Source organism: Anopheles nili, chromosome X, assembly GCF_943737925.1.
Source record: "Anopheles nili chromosome X, idAnoNiliSN_F5_01, whole genome shotgun sequence".
Classification (NCBI taxonomy): Eukaryota; Metazoa; Arthropoda; class Insecta; order Diptera; family Culicidae; genus Anopheles; species Anopheles nili.
This window is the reverse complement of record NC_071293.1, coordinates 451117-467261: the sequence shown is the minus strand read 5'-3', so window position 1 is coordinate 467261 and position 16145 is coordinate 451117. Positions and strand designations below refer to the sequence as shown.

At 47.6% G+C, this 16145-nt stretch overlaps 3 protein-coding genes across 3 annotated transcripts; 2 read left to right on the top strand and 1 right to left on the bottom strand.

Annotated features, from left to right (window-relative positions):
* Window positions 1–5967: 5967 nt before the first annotated feature.
* LOC128728314 (mediator of RNA polymerase II transcription subunit 15-like) lies at window positions 5968–8746 on the top strand. The gene is made up of 2 exons (XM_053821934.1): window positions 5968–6012; window positions 6791–8746. Exons 1-2 carry the CDS (start codon window positions 5968–5970, stop codon window positions 8744–8746), a joined length of 2001 nt encoding a protein of 666 aa, XP_053677909.1.
* A 1143-nt stretch (window positions 8747–9889) lies between these two features.
* LOC128728313 (uncharacterized) lies at window positions 9890–11514 on the top strand. Its single transcript, XM_053821932.1, has 3 exons — window positions 9890–9950; window positions 10310–10712; window positions 11100–11514. The coding sequence occupies exons 1-3, from the start codon at window positions 9890–9892 to the stop codon at window positions 11512–11514; spliced, it is 879 nt and encodes a 292-aa protein (XP_053677907.1).
* Window positions 11113–14861, bottom strand: LOC128729053 (lysophosphatidylcholine acyltransferase-like). The gene is made up of 9 exons (XM_053822700.1): window positions 14745–14861; window positions 14534–14679; window positions 13156–13373; window positions 12819–13086; window positions 12486–12749; window positions 12269–12422; window positions 12089–12196; window positions 11887–12025; window positions 11113–11811 (listed from the first exon to the last, which is right to left on the bottom strand). Exons 1-9 carry the CDS (start codon window positions 14859–14861, stop codon window positions 11708–11710), a joined length of 1518 nt encoding a protein of 505 aa, XP_053678675.1. The 3' UTR covers window positions 11113–11707.
* Window positions 14862–16145: the final 1284 nt, after the last annotated feature.

Below are 16145 nucleotides of genomic sequence, written 5' to 3'. Positions count from 1 at the left end.
CTTTAGGAAGTGCAAGGGCGGCCGGATTTTCGTTTACATTTTTTCTCCACGGTTCGATCGCCTCCGCGGACAATCTCGCGGGAAAGTTATGTAATTATCGACCGGCCACCACCCTTTGGTAGCGACTGAGAACGGTCGAGGGGAAAAACAATCGTCTCGGTTCTCTCTCAGACCTCGTGCAGCAATAGAACCAACACAAAGCTCACGTCCGTTTGGAGGAGAATGAAGCGGAAAACAAAGCCCAAAATCACCAACATGCCCAACGGATTGAAAATGGATTGCTTCGCAGGTGCTAGCGCTCCTGCTGTAGGTCCGCCTCCACCTCAAAACCTGAGTGGAGTAGTTGTTGGATCGATAATGATCAAAATATGGCCATTATAAGCTAGTGCACGCCGTTGAGTGGTGCAACGCAGGGTGGTGCAGTGATGAGGACCGGTGGGAAAGGACAGGAGGCGAGTTTAAATTGGCCCCATTCAAAGCGAACTCCAAATCGTTGCTGAACGAATTCAATTTCACTCGACCTTGAAGCGTTCCCGTGTTTCAACGAATGGGCAGGTCCAAGGGAAAATAAAACACCTTCAGATGGACTGAAGCGCGTTGTCACGAACAGCACTTCCAATAGCTCTAGAACGTCAGATCAACGGATGAGCTCGGTTCAAATTGTGTCACGAACCCGAGTTGCCTTTGAAAAGGCTACCGCGAAGGTAAAAGGGTGAACGACGCAATCGACCGAAGCTCAGCCCTAGGCCGGTGTCAACGACCTTCGATGATTACTCTCCTTCGCTCGGGGGATCTAGATACACGCCACCCGAAAACGGGTTGGAAAGTCGGAAGGGACGGTGACCTCTAGGTGCTAAGTTCATCTTCATCCCGCCAGTGGAATGCGCCTCACCGAAGGGCTCGAAGCATCCAGATTATCAGCGAGACCCTGGCGTGGGTCTTACACCCGAGAAACCTCGTCAGTATCGGTCTGTTGGGTACCAGGAACTCCGCGGTGATTGACGAGCATCATTGTGGTTAAAGGCAGGTCCCCGTTGCCCGGTTTAAGATGACATTGTGGGGACCTGAGATGCTCGCTTTATGAAGTAGTTCCATAGTTGGCTTTCTCGCTTTTCGTTGTCTCTGGAGATCTTTAGAACTCGAGTCCGAGGCCATGAACGGTCTGCCCACATCCGGTGCAGGTTAATCGTGCCGGCAGGTATATGAAATTAGCATCAAAATGCGACTCGCCGCCAACAGAACCCGCCTGGCGAAAGTGGAAAGGATGACGTCAAAGCACGGACGTCCCACCACGGGAGTCGCCATCTCGAGCATGGCGCGACCTGGAAGACCCGGAGAAAGTTTCGATGAAGACGACACCCGAGCCCTGAGGCGGCCGTATGGACGTGGGCGACGAAATCACGCGAGATCCGGGTCCACTGGGGGGGGGGGATCCGGCTCTGGAACGACTGGCAAAGGATCGACGACGACGAAGGCAACGACAATTTTCACGTGAATTCGCTTGACCGGTAATTGGAGATGCTGCGGCGCAATGGGGGAAAAATGGCGGTGCTTGACTTTTGCCGCTTTCTACCTTGGGCTGTTCGCCTTCCGGCTAGTGATCGCTGTTACCCTGGACGTGCCTCGAACGTGAGCGAAGAGCCCTCGATGGCTCAAGTAGCTTCGGTGTTTAGGGTTTGCGGGTTGGCGGGTGACACGGCACCGCAGGAGGTCAACCCGCTGCTGGGAACGAAATGTCAAATATTGGAAGGCAAGCTGCCCGTGGGAGGGCGTGAAATGAGCCAATGAAAGCATGCGAAGAGCCACCTAAACGAGGAGCCCTATGTTGGGGGGCACATTCCTGCAGCAGGTCCCGTACTCCAACATTGGGCTCGTGAAGTCGATCTCGAAGTCGATCCGCCCTGTACACTGCCCGTGTGCCCGCGTGGTAATGGGATTTCAAGCTACTCTTTTCCTCCATGAGGTCAGGGGTAGGTTTTAGTTTTATCGTCTCGCTTCATGCTCCTTCCGGCGCCTCAGGCATCATTAGCCTTCGATGGGCTCCATCGTTGTCTTATGTGAGCGTTTTGTGCTAACAAATCGCGCCCAGCCGGTTGAGAAGGGAATAAAAAAACTAATAAAAGAACTACTCCGAATGAAATTCACATCCCCAACTTTGGCTTTGTGTGAGCTATTTTTCCGATGGGGTGAAGTATTCACCTACCGCCAAGGCAATGCTTGAACGGCTTTTAAGAGTGAGTAAGGATCCACGCAAGGCATTTGATTTGGAAACACTGAAAATGTTGATGCAAAATTTAACGACCTGTGTAACGACGGCTTCCCCGAAGATGCGCCCTTCCATGAGGCCACGAGATTAGCGCATCGCTTTCACTTTCGGTGCTCACCTCTCTACTATTTTAATTCAAGACAAATCGAATTCGAGATGTAATGGCAAAGCAAACATAAGACGCAGCTCGTTTTCACCGCGCATAACCGTCTCGTGGCGGCACACATAAGAGGTGCAATGTTGCGAGTGCGTTCGTGAGCGGATCCCTCTCCACGTTAGATTTTCCATATATTTCATAACGCTGCCGTTAGCCGCGTGCCGATAGAGCCAGCGAAGATGGCGACGTGCCATTGCGCTTAAATATTTATGTGTGAATCTCGCTCACCCACCTGGTGGATGCTTCGGCTTATGCCACATGCGAGATGCTAGGAACGGCACCTCGAGCGGTGACGCGCTGTGGATCATAAACAGCTCGTTAACAATTAGCGGCCACAGCATGCGCCATAGACACAGTATGCGCCGTACGTGAACCGACGGGTGGTGACGTAAGCGGTGCACAATAAATCAAAATCAATCACCGCAAGCCGGCAGGCTGGATGTGTCAGAAGAGGAATAAATCCCGCGCGGGCGGCCAAACTTTCCCACCGATGGTGTCAGTTGCGAGAGTAGGCTACTGTGGCCTGAGCTGGCCGTGGCATGCCTCGCGATCGCTCCCAGCTCGACCCCGTCCTGTGAATTATGGTAATAACAGTCATAAAGATCTGAGCACCACACCCAGTGAGGGTGGAGATGATTACGATGATGCTGCACGTACATAGGCGAAGCGCACAGCCGGAGGACTCACGACCGGACCGGACCAGAGCAAGACGGCGTTGGTGCACAGCTGTCAAGTTGAAGGCTTTTGACATTTGACAGTGGCCCTGCGGGGTCCTGTCGAATTATTTCGCCAACTGCCCGGCAATTTCGCGAACGCGGAATAGTTTTCCGCGAGGACACCAGTGAGGAGCTTGCTCTCTATTGGTACGCCCGCCTCACGGCCCACAGGAATAGGAAACGGGAAGCACATAATGCCAGTAATGAAGCTCAATACATCAATCGGCATATACACGCGTGCCTAGCCGGAGAGGTCCGTGATCTGTGACTTATTACCTAATGCGGTAAATTATCTAACTCTCGCTCGATCTGCGCTGCGTGAGTGTTTTACTTTGCATGCCTCACTTGTTCCGTTCGGCTAATAGGGCCATCGAGCCACCCAAGCTACAAATAAATAAACACCTCCATCCCGACCGAGTGGCCGATCTAGTCTCGGTGAGTGGCTTCCGACGAGCCGGAAAACTATACGAATGTGTAACACCGATCGATGGATCTCTAATTGAACCGCGAACTCGATGCGTGCGGCCTACCTGCGTGCCAGCTGGGCGTTATCTCACACCGAGACAATTACAGTCCTCTGCCGCGCGGCAGATCGAGAGCCGATTTCGAGCAAAACTGGCAGGGGCTGGCGCACAACGTGGACGCGGAAGCGAACAAGTTACACCGGTGGGCGGCCGTTCGTGGAAATTCACCCGACGATGATAGCGCGACTGAGATACGCCGGTGTCGTAAGGCGGCGCGATGCGATGGGTAGAGGTTGTAAATAATAGCATAATTATGACGGCATTCGCCTACGACGGCAGCGCCAGATGACACCGTAGCCAGGATAGATGTTCTACCGTGGGAAAGGATTAAGCAAATGCGTCGCAGTCGGTCTGGTGAAGGTTAGTCATCCTTTTGACAATGACTCGTGCGGGTAATCACATGGAGTGGTTGCGATTTTCTCCCACTTTGAAGGCAGTAGCTGCTTTTCAGCTCGGATACCCCAGGTGGTTTATCTACACACGGATACGAGATCCCCAGGGGAGATTCGAATGATGTCTCTACCATGTTGGGCATTCCGTGGCACCGGAAGCAACGGAAACGATGCGCGGCTGGTGCACAACCGTTAAATCCTACCAGGAAGATAAACGTAATCATTAATCGAACAACCCTCTGCATGGGAGAAAGTTCGAAAACGCTCTACCCTCTGCCTTCTCTACCCGGCCCAAGCCCCGTTCGATCAACCATCGAGAAAGCCACACTTTTGATCACAATAGCTACTGCTGCAAGCACTAGGCCTCACCGATGTGCGCTGTTTGCACCGCCTCTTCTGTTTGCAGCTCATGCCGACGAATTCGGTACCACAAACCGGTACACACTTTATTTAAAGAAAATGGTAAAAATCCCCCACTCGCACACTGGCACACACAACATGTACACAAAGTGTTTCCGGAGATGGTGCAGTCGATTTTCGTGGTTGTCTGAACTTCGCACAGTGCGGAAAGTCTTCATGGTGCACGCCGTCGAAGTTGAGCCTACAGCCTTACGTAAGTTGTCGTAAAGCGAGGGTGTTTTGGCAGAAGATCTGCTGGTGGATGGAAACATGCTAAATTTGAATACAATCAATACCGAAGCTCCCGTACTCGTATCACCGATGTCGAAGTTATCACTAGCACCGTTTGAGCCTGGTCTGAGTTTGGCATCTTCGGCATCGATGGCACAGCACACACTCCGCAATCACGACTGATTATTCCACTGGCAATGGCTGCCGCTGGGGTCGTGTTGCTACGATGGCAGCTTTGCTCCATTACACTGCCATTGTTGCCAATTTATAGATGGTACCTCACCGCATGACGGTATGACGGTAGTTATAATTTATTATCGCTTCCTTTTGCGGCCCTGCTAATCTCACAAAGGGATATGGTAAGTTTTTCGTTAGTGTTTATGAGCCGCATTGGTGAGCCTTTCAAAACTTTGTTGACGATGTGTATAGCTAGGTATACCTGGTTCAGCGCAAATCTGGTAAAGCCGTTAACCTGTACCAGTAAAGGGCATCGGTGCCAAGAGCAGCGGGCACGAGGCCTCCGGTACACAATTTATCATGCTTTACATCATTATTATTTGTTCTCCTTTATACAATTGAGATTGGAGGTTCAATGTGACTACTTCTTAAAATGTGTACTTTTCTCGGGGGTACAGCTAGGTCAACAGCTGGTATAAACGCCGGGTCGCTGACGAGGGACGTGGAGTTGTGCCCAGTATTGTGAGATTCGCAATCGATGAACATCCCGTCCATCGTTTCAGCGCTCATTCAGCTGACCTAAGTGAGTTTACACAAAAGCTCGGCACATTCTCACAGACTAGCAATTTTTTGTACGGTGGTGGCGCAACGAGCCTCTTCTGCCCCAAAATGGTATTTGCGGCCCATTTTTGGTCATTAAGCTGGTGCGATTTCACCGGTGTCACCGGGCGGATGAGGTAATGGAGAAATTATACACATTTAAATTCAGCTCCCAACCACCCGGGCTCGGGCAACTCGACCAGTCACAGTGCCTTTCGTTTGTTTTGGCTGGATCGAGCACTCCTGTCCGGTGGATGGGAAAATGATAAGGCTCGTTCCGCCACCAGAAGACAATAAGGAATGAAGACCGAGACCTAGGCATCACCCCTCGGTTAACAATCTTAATTGAGCAACCACACTGCTGATTCGCTATCAACCGCGAGATGCCTGATGACGTCGGTGTGGGTGTGTTTTGTTTTGGAGCACTTTTGCTCTAAATGTAACTAAAAGAAAACGACGCGTTGGTTCCATTTCCTCCCGGGGAAATTTCGAAGCGCGGTAGAAGATGACGGACGAGGTGTCGCTCATGTCAGCGTTGGTCACCTTTATCGTAAGTGCTTGATGAAAATGATTCCGCTGGTAGCTGTAAAATGCGATTGCACTTTTATCTTGCATCGCAACACGTCAGTGCCATTACTTATGCGAATTCGCAGCAGTTAAGCTCAGATAGGAATGTTCGCGAGATGAGCGTTACCATTCTTGACGAAATTGAGCTGCATCGTAATTGAAAACTGTAAAAGATTGAGGAAATGTGCAACGTAAGTGCATTACGATGAACGCATCGTATGTGTCGATGACGTAATGTTAACTGCACGCAGCTGCCATTATCATATTATTTCGCCGTTCGTGCCCTCAGATCGACGCATGCGACCACGCAAAGAGTAGACTGTTTTCCCAGGTGAAAGAGAATTAAAATATCGGAAAAGTAGAAGGGGATCTCGGAAGAGTTGAGCTAGCGGTGGTTTAATCACGTCTCGACAACCTGAAGGGTCTCGGTCTCAAGGGTTGGAAAAGTGGTCGCAATAGCGCCGAAAAAAAAGGATCGCACGCAGATACAATTCTTCCGGCGTAGCAATGGGGTAGGTGAGAGACTTAGAAATGATGGCAGCCTTCCTCCCATCACCGCCATTATCGATCGGCAGAGATGCCGAAGCGACCGGATGCGAACAGAAGTAGTATTATTTAAGCTACACCAAATGTTTTCCTCCCGCGTCGGTGTTGCTTGTGGACTGGTCTTAATTGCCGGGTTTGCGTCTCTGTTGCGTGGGAGCTGAACGCCATTTCGGTCAGCTTGCACTAATACCTGGTCCGCTTTGTGGTACTTCCAGATGTGCAGCCTACTGCTGTTGGCGGTGTTGCTGGCGGTCGCGTCAGTAGAGGGTGCGAAGGAGGGCTCCATCGAGCGAAAGCTGAACATCGATCCGGCCCTTCGCAAAGCGCTGCTCCGCGCCCTACGCCACCTGAAGGAGCGCCAAGAGGAGGAGAAGCAGGAGCAGCTGTTAGGAGATGCTAACACGACCGAGGAGAACTTCGCGACCACCATTTTAGATGAGCTACTCGAGGAGAGCACGGTTGCGGATGGACAGGCGCGCACTCGTGATCAGCCTGCGGGAGACTTCCGGACGTACGTGGCATCAGAGGACGATCGGGACACCATCGAAGGAGAAGTGGAGCAGCGCGAGACAGGCCTAGTGACAGTTGGATCAGCTGACGCGAACGAGATCATCAAAACGATCATCATCGCAAAGCCAAAGACGACACTTGGTGTGCCGAAATCGGAAGCAGAGAACGAAATCGTTCCGCAGAGTGTGACTGAGCAAGGCCCTGTAGATACGACAGAAGCACTTTCGGCCTCTACGCGAAGCTCCACTGGGCCAACAACTACTTCCGTGCCCGTTTCAACCACTGCTGCCCCTACACACAACGAGGATGGCGAGAATATTGAGCGAGTCAAATCGGAGGATGTCAAAATATTCCAGGCTCCGCTTGTAGCGGCCTTCACCGTACAGCAGGATCAACTAGGAGTACCGCGTAATGTTATTCCACTGCTTCAAACCCCTCCGAAGCAGAAGTCACCAGTACAGTCGGACTTCAAGCCATCTCCAGTGAACCTGTCTGGGGGAGCTACTACTACCACTCCGTCAGCTTCACCGGGAGTTCCCTCGAATCAACCACTGTTGGCACCATTGGCTCCAGCTTCTTCACTCGGTCTGAGTACACGCGCCCTGGAGGAAAAGACGCGCCAGCTCGAGCAACAGTTGATCGCCCTACAGAACCAACAACGCGCACAGGAGCAATTGTTGCGGGCGAAAATCCAGCAGGAGCAAGCCATCATCCAGCAGCAGCAGCAGCAGTTACAGCAGCAGAAGCAACGTCTAGAGGAGGAGACTCGCCTGCGCATCCAACGTTTCGAACAGGAACAACGCCTGTTCCGACAGCAGCAGCAACAGTTCCAGCAGCAGCAACAGCAACAGCAGCAGTTCCAGCAACTTCCACCTTCTGCACAGCAGCTACCTCCCTTCAAACCACAGCCCTTGCCTCTCCAGCAGCAGTCACCGTCGGTACCACTTGCGCCTCAACCAACCTTCGTGCAAGAGCTACCTCGGCCGGGACCAGCTGTGCAATTCATCCCAAGCGTCAGCCTGCCGGGCGGTAAGCCCATCCCGATCTCGGTGGAGCAGCAGCTTCCCTTCAAGGAAGCCGTCGACTTCCAGCCGCAACAGTCGCAGCAGCAGTTGCCTCCACCATCACCGCAGCAACCGGCATTGAACCAGGGCACCAAGGTTGCGACCTCTGTCGAGCAGGTGAAGGCTCTAAGCCAGTCACCTCAGCTGGCTCGCGAACAAGCTCTTCCAGTAAAGCCTTTCCAACCGTTCAACCTGTTCCCTGTGCTACCGCCTTTGCTGATCGGACCGAGTCCGTTCGATCAGCAGCAGCTACCGCCTCTGCAGCAGCGTAACAGGGTGTTTCGCCAAGAGCCCGTCACTGGAAACTTTGGACTAAACGTCGGACCTGCAGGAGTACCTCCTCAGCAGCAGCAGAGCCCGCCCTTCCGACCATCACAGCCTCTCTCTTTCGGTGGATCGTCGCCGGTTCCACTTAGCGACAGCCAGAATCTACAAAACCTGCTGTTCCAGTCGGGCATCACGTCCCGCTCAGCGGAGGACTTCAACATCATCACGAAGGTTTTGGCTCTTAACCACGGCATCCCGCAGGCCTCCTCCCAGCGCATGTTTGCGAAGCTAACACCCGAACAGCAGCGCCAGCTACTCTTCCGGAAGTGAGCAACGTGAGAGCGTTCAACACCTGCACCACCAGCCTCAGCCGCCGATGCCAGGGCGTTCGAGAGGGAGGTAGCTAGGCCTCATCTCTGCCATATTTATTATTTGTCACAACTGCCAACGAACGTTGCTGGCGGTACAGGCAACCTTATTCATGTCGTCCATATCGCATCTGCAGTTCGTTTTAATCATTTCATCCAGCCCAAACCGTATCCTCCCCAAATGACTCAGCTACAACAAATACGTTTTGTTACACAATATGAATTCTCGATTCTACTTGTGCTCCAGAGATCAATTGATAATCTACCGAGATCCATCTCTCTTCAGTTCATTAATGTTCACCATGTAGAAATAGTTTGTGCGCTTGCAAGCAAATCGAGCCTCTTGAAGGTTGATAGTACTAAGATGCAGTCCTGGCGCATGTCCTGGTGCTAGTATACATCAGTATAAAAAAGAAAGCGAAAGTATATACGGGAAAAATTTTCTCTCGGAAATTGGAGTGCTTAGGAGCATGCAGTCAGGGCTGTTTAGGAGATTATTAAGTAGTGTTTTAATATTGTATTGCTTGTCGATTGGCTTCTTCTTACCGATCGACCTTATGAATAAATAATACTTTAAAAACATCGTTACTACGGAAAGTTGTCTTTTGGAGAGTAGCGCATAGCCTAGTGAGTTCGATATTTGGTTTTTCATCTAAGACCAATACATACTTCAATTCAGTGGGACCCTTGCTGCGAGATTTTAGGACTTGACCATGACCAATAGGATCGCAATAGGATAGCAACCATGTTTCATCATGACACTATTTTTCCTACTGCAAGATAAGAAAAAGTCTCATAAGCCTTGCTCCAAAAAGCGTTCGCTCTTGATTCAGTTCTCCGGGTATCGGCATTCGAGGACGATGTAAACCAACCGTAAAAAAGCCTATTCAAATGAGGTAAATGACAGTTGAAATTGGTTACCTTCTATTCCGTCGGGCGCATATCATTTCCTTGTCTTTCGGCTTATGGCGTTAGAACGACGTTGCACTGTTAAGAATAGTCGATTTCCCGGCCAACTCAAATCCATCGTTAACTTCTCCATGCTACTGTAGCTCGCAGTTGACTAGCCCCGGAGCGCTACGTTTTCTTCTTTGTTTATGGTGGGATGTTTATGAGCAGTCACATTAGCATAGAGCGTGGTGGCGTCAAATCGCGTGACTTTCACCGTACATCACGGCAAACAAATCCCGGAAAAAGGATACCATTGTGGAAGCTCCGAGCATAGGCTGTATCTGGCGGTCACACACAGCATTGGCACGTCCGTTGCATGTTCACGGGCGCTGCTCAAGGGCGGGTTCCAGTTTAGGGCCTTTTGCTGCTGTCACGGCCTAGCACGTTTTGACACCGCATCCGTTCACCATTCACCACGCCTATGCATAAATTTCATATCGACAGCTTCGCGCATGGTACACACGCGATATCGGGCCTCAGTTGTGCATCCTGCCAGTCGACGTTGTGCCTCGACCGCACTCGGCGGGTCTACGCAAGATCCTCGCATCAGCTCGGACACGGTCAAATTTTGTAGCAGCTCGCCAGCAAACGGTTCCAGTACGCTTCAAGCTGACTTCTGAGGAACAATACCTGTTGGAGGCGTTGGCACGGTTCTCTTACTTTGATCGATGGACCGATGAGCAGCGACGGAACTGTTGCCATCGGGCGCAGATCCGTCAGTTCGAGCCTGATCAGACAGTGTTCGTCGAGGGCGAAGCCCCAGTCAACTACGCACACTTTGTGCTCAGCGGCGAGTGTGGACTTCTGCAATGCCTCAAACTCCATTGGCGACACGACCGCCGCACGGGAGCCAAGCGTTATCGGTTATCCAAGGTTCAATACACGGAGGACGAGATAACTCGATTTCATCGTCGGCGTCAGCAAAAAAAGGACTCAACTCTCGCCAAAGAACTCACGCTGCCCACTTCAAGTCAAAGGTATAAAAGACCGTTTAGTTTATGGTTAAGTGTGAATGTCTGAGTTAATATTTCAGTGGAAAATCGGTCTCAAATGGATAGAAAACTTCATGAAAAGCAAATTAAAGCAGAATTATATGATTTCCGCGGGATCCTACATCAGCAAACGGAAGCATTTACATGAATGAATTTGTAAGAAATAATATATATATATATATATATATATATATATATATATATATATATATATATATATATATATATATATATATATATATATATATATATATATATATATATATATATATTTATATTATAATTATTTTTATATACCTTTTTATAACATTCACTTACATAATTATCTACTCTAATTATCAGTTAATTTTTCTAACCCATGCCTTATTTTAGAACGATTCCAGCACCTTCAATCGCGGGACACAAACCATCTCAGATTGAGTACCATTTTGTCGACATCGCCACCTACAGTCGCGGCTCGGTCTTTGGCATCGGCGAACACATGGTTGATCGAGCTGTGTTTGCTCGCAGCCGCGTCCAGTGCCTACTGATACCGCGATACTGGTTGCTTGAGAAACCTCAAAATCGGGGCAATATTTGGAACCGCATTCGCATCTTTCTTGAACAACGACAACCATCGCGAGTACGCTTGTTTCGGTGGTTTCTGGCCGGGGTTCTATGGCATCGCTATCGAAAGGAGCTAGTCGATGATTTTTTGATAGTGCACGCTCCACGCCATCTACCGCGATTATTCGACGTGCCACTTGTGTGTCGCATCGAAGAGTGCAATGTACAGCTGAACGAGTAGGCGATCATCGTTGAACTCCTGAACCGCATATCGCGCCTTTTGAATCATACATTCACTTAACAAACGAAGAGCTTCATGAACATCAATAAATGTGAATACGTTATGCCACAACAACGCTACTAATACTACTAATTTAACATAACAAACGCATGTGATATTACTTGTCGTTTCCATAAAACTATCACTGATGTGTCTAGCTTATCTTCGCTTGTGACGGCGTTGCGTATGGTTTTGGTTCGTTTAGCTCTTGAAGATCGATCAGTATAGGATGACAGTTGATACTACCTTCAAATTGTTCTGGAAAATTATAAAAGACATAATGTTAAAAAGACCACTTCTTTTTTTTTATTCAATTACATTTTTCAACATTACCTATGGATATAAGACCACAGTTTGCGATGTCGGCTTTAGAAAACAACCTGTCGCACTGTTCTTCAGAGATGGAGGACAAATGTTTCACAGTTCGATACAGCCCTTCTCTAGTTATTTGATGCTGGTCATTTCCGTAAAGCTAAAAAAAATATCACGTTGAAAATAGCATACTGTTTTGCCAGTATCGCTAATGGCTTCTTACCTTGAATAAAAGTTTCAAGAGCTCCAGTTTTGGTTTGCCCAGAGTAGACATAAAGAGTGCCAATAATAAATACTCTCGGAAGTCAATCAATCCCGAGCAATCGTTATTCTGTGAGCATCAAAAGATAAAATCAAATTATTATCACATTTATGGTAATTATTTTTGATCTATCTTTCTTACTTTTTCAAAAATTTTAAACAATATTCTAGTAGAATCGTTTTTTATCGGTACGTCTAGCCTGTTTGCAAATTCTGACAATGTTATGCGAGCATTTTCTTCTGTAAAGGGAGCGAACTGATCCAACATTTTTTTCTCGACGGTACCGTCTGTAAGCCTGTAAGAATGAAAATCAATGTTAGTTGCAGTTATTAAAAAACCTATTCTAGCCTCTACCAACCCAAGCCATTTGCGCATTTTGCCAATATCATGACTCCACGCAAAGTACGGCATTCCGATGGCAATCATGTAGTTCATCAGCTTGCAATCGTTGTAGCCATGTTCTGTGCCGGGAATTCCAAGGGACTGAGCAATATAATTGCGTACATTCAACGCGTATAGCTTTGCATCGTTACGCTCCTGCTCGTTGGGATAGTACACAGGCAGGAAGTTAATTTCGAATCCGGTATTCAGCGATGTAAGAGTGCGCCACAATAGTATCGGCCTGGATGGAAAAAACAACAAAATACACATGCAATGGACATCGCCGGAGCTAAAACTCTATTCTACTTACACTCCTGGTCCTTGCCACGTCCAGGAAACCGTGTTGATCGGATTAGTATATCGAATGGCAACAGGTTGCACAGGCAGACCAGGTCCAAAAGCACCCGGCTTGAACTGAACGATAGCTTTGCCGTTACTGCAGGTGCCCTCGGGAAAGATGAGAATCTGCGGCCAATCTTCCTTCGAGATGACGCGCTCGATAATGAGATGTCGCGTGATATGCCGTGAGTTCGGATCCTCTCGACACACGTAGATTGGTTGCGTTATATCGATGATCTCTGTAATGATAAACATAAGAAGCCGGCCATAAGTCTATAGACTTGTTTATGACTGACAACAAAACTCACTTCCAATCAATGGTAGATCAGCAGCCTTACTCTTTGCCACCACAGTCGATGGTCCACAATAAGCGACGATAATAGAGTCGAACAAGCTGTAGTGGGGTCCAACAACCACAAGTGGGGCTTCGCGTGGAGATGCGCATACGCCGTTCACCTTGATTCTGTGAAAGGATCCGAAAAAGTACAGCATGCGCATAGCCAGTGCTGTTAATTCACGCATTTCGCTGCAAACGAAGAAAGAAAATTATGTTTTGAATCTTTAAAATGTAGCAATTTGGCTAATTGTTTAACGTTATTTGAGAAATAAATAATAATAATATCATTATGTTCGATCGATTGAACATCAGAATTATGCCAAATTTTTCCCCAAGTCAATTACTAGACAGAAAGTGACTAAATTGCGGTTAGATAAGTGTCCCTGTACGTAAACCGTCCTTGACAAGAGAAACAATTTGTGTGCATTATGATCGTGCATGGTACTAAAAATATGCAATTGTTGCGCGTTTCGCTCGAGCTGAAACTGTTTATTGCGTCGCTAATTTTGCCGATATCTTTGACACAATTTGCCAAACGATTGTAATGACAGAAAATTAGTTAAAGAGCTGGTATCGAGCTTCATTCGGCTTTTGCTTGCTTTCACCTTCATCGCGTATAGTTTCAAGTGGAAATTTGGCATAGGTAAGAAAATTCTGCTCAGTGAAACGAAGAATTAAGAAGGTTGCCAAACGTTTTATACTGCCCAGTTCATGATCGTTGGTGGCAAGGCGACTAAAAACCCACTCGTTATCATAAGACCCATGAGGAAGTCGTAGATATTTCATCCGGCCGTGAGATCACGCCAAAAGAAAAGACGGTTTGTTATTCCGCAGCCACTTGTGGTAGTTTTTTTTTTGCGCACGCTAAGTACGGCGGATCACGCCACTTTTTAACATGAGAGTTTTAAAAATAGCTTCGTCCCTCTCTCACGAACATATTCGTGACCGGAACGTGTTCAGTTTTTTGTAGGGATCGTTTCTCTCCTTTGCCCAGCATTCCCTCGACAAACCATTTGTTTGCTCATGCGTTTCGCACTGATAACGAGTAGACGACGCGTTGCGTGTGGTACAAAGGTCTCCCTAAACTCGGCTGATACCACACTCAACATTGCGTCTAGACTCCGGAGCCATGCAGTCGTGCGCTTAAACAGCTGCTAAGCATGTGTAACTCGTTCGGCTTCAAGCTCTCTTTTTGCGTTCTCGTTCAATGTCACGCTGGGTTTTTTTCCGAACTCTCTAGCCACCCGTTTCATGAGGAAAATCCCACGTGAGGTCGCACGCTGGCTGTGCAGATACCGATAGATGGTACCATGCTAATAGTTTGTATATCACTGTAGAACATCACATACCGTCGCCAACCGGAAATTGGTGTCGAACGACGCTCCTTTTCAGTCAACCCATACAAGCCTATGGAGGCAAACACCCACGCCATCAGCAAGCACAATCCCATTAATATCGCTCGAATTGGCAGCACAAGCAGGGTCATGAGATAAGTCTGCAAAAACAGAAGTGTAAATTCAAATCGTATGCCTCAAAGATCGCTGGAGCCAATGCACTTACCTTCCGTCGTTCCCACGGATCATCGAGATCCAGTCGCAGTACAAAAGGATTGACATAGTCCTCTTCACGAATGCGCGCTGCCGGGTCTGAAACATCCGTTGATCGGTGAAACTCCATTCTAGCGTAGCTTTTGGTTGATAGATGGAGCTGGAAAACAAAACTGTATTCCAGCACAAGCTCGCAGACCAAACCACTGATGTGAAACACTTGTGTTTGACTTAATTCCAATAACAGTGTGTATTTCTCATCAATCCCGGCGGTTCACGTCGATACGATATGCGCCCAGAACTTCACCCCACCCGTGTGGCACGAGCACAAAACTTTAACTATTGTGTGTCAACGTCGTTGTTGCCTGCGCCGGCCGGTTGGACTGAATTCTTTCGAGAGACGCTAAAGTGAGGAAAGTCGTGCGAAACTTGTAAATATCTGCCGAAAATGAGAAAGACGGTAGCCAATCCCGGGTGAGCGAGCTCGCTATTGCTTCTCTCGTGAGCGCGGGAAAACCACACTACCGATGGGGTAGAGCATGATATAAATAACGATCATACTCAATCGCTGGTTCAAACGGTGTAGAAGGGCGGAACAACACACGATTTACTCGCTATTCATACTATTGACCGTGAAATCTATTACGAAAACAATAATTTATAGCAGAACGGATTCGGACTCTTTTTTTTCTCATCTCTCATTGAATGTGGAAACAAATTGATCAAGATTTTACTTCTCATTTTTATTTCATTTATATAGTGTTTTTTTCTCGTCTGTTCCACATACACCTTAATCTACATAGGTTTCCTTACAGGACACAGAGTAACACACTGAAATCTCAACAGTTAGCCAAAGAGAGACATAGCGATTGGAAAGCCATCATTCTCTTCCGTTTTCTTTATATATATATATATATATATATATATATATATATATATATATATATATATATATATATATATATATATATATATATATATATATATATATATATATATATATATATATATATATATATATTATCTCTCTCTCTCTCTCTCTCTCTTATTACATATCTCGTGCGTATATTTTCAACTGTAGTTGTACGAGTGTCGTCGTTTTTAATACCCTGGCAAATTTCATTTGCAACCTGATTTTTCAATTATTTTTACAAAGCTTATAAATGATTTTGCCTGATCATTTCTACTATCCATCAATATCTTTCAATATTTGTTGGGCTACAACAGAACCCGCACGTACATACATATACACACAGTCGCACACGCATGCTTAATCTAACTCTGAGTTATATTTTACTATAATCTAGCACATTTTTGTAAGGTTAATCTAGTCGTAAGATTTCTCCAAAGTATTTTTTCCAAAAAGCAGGTTTAAAATCGTTTTAAGGTATAGACCAAACTCAATCGATTACGT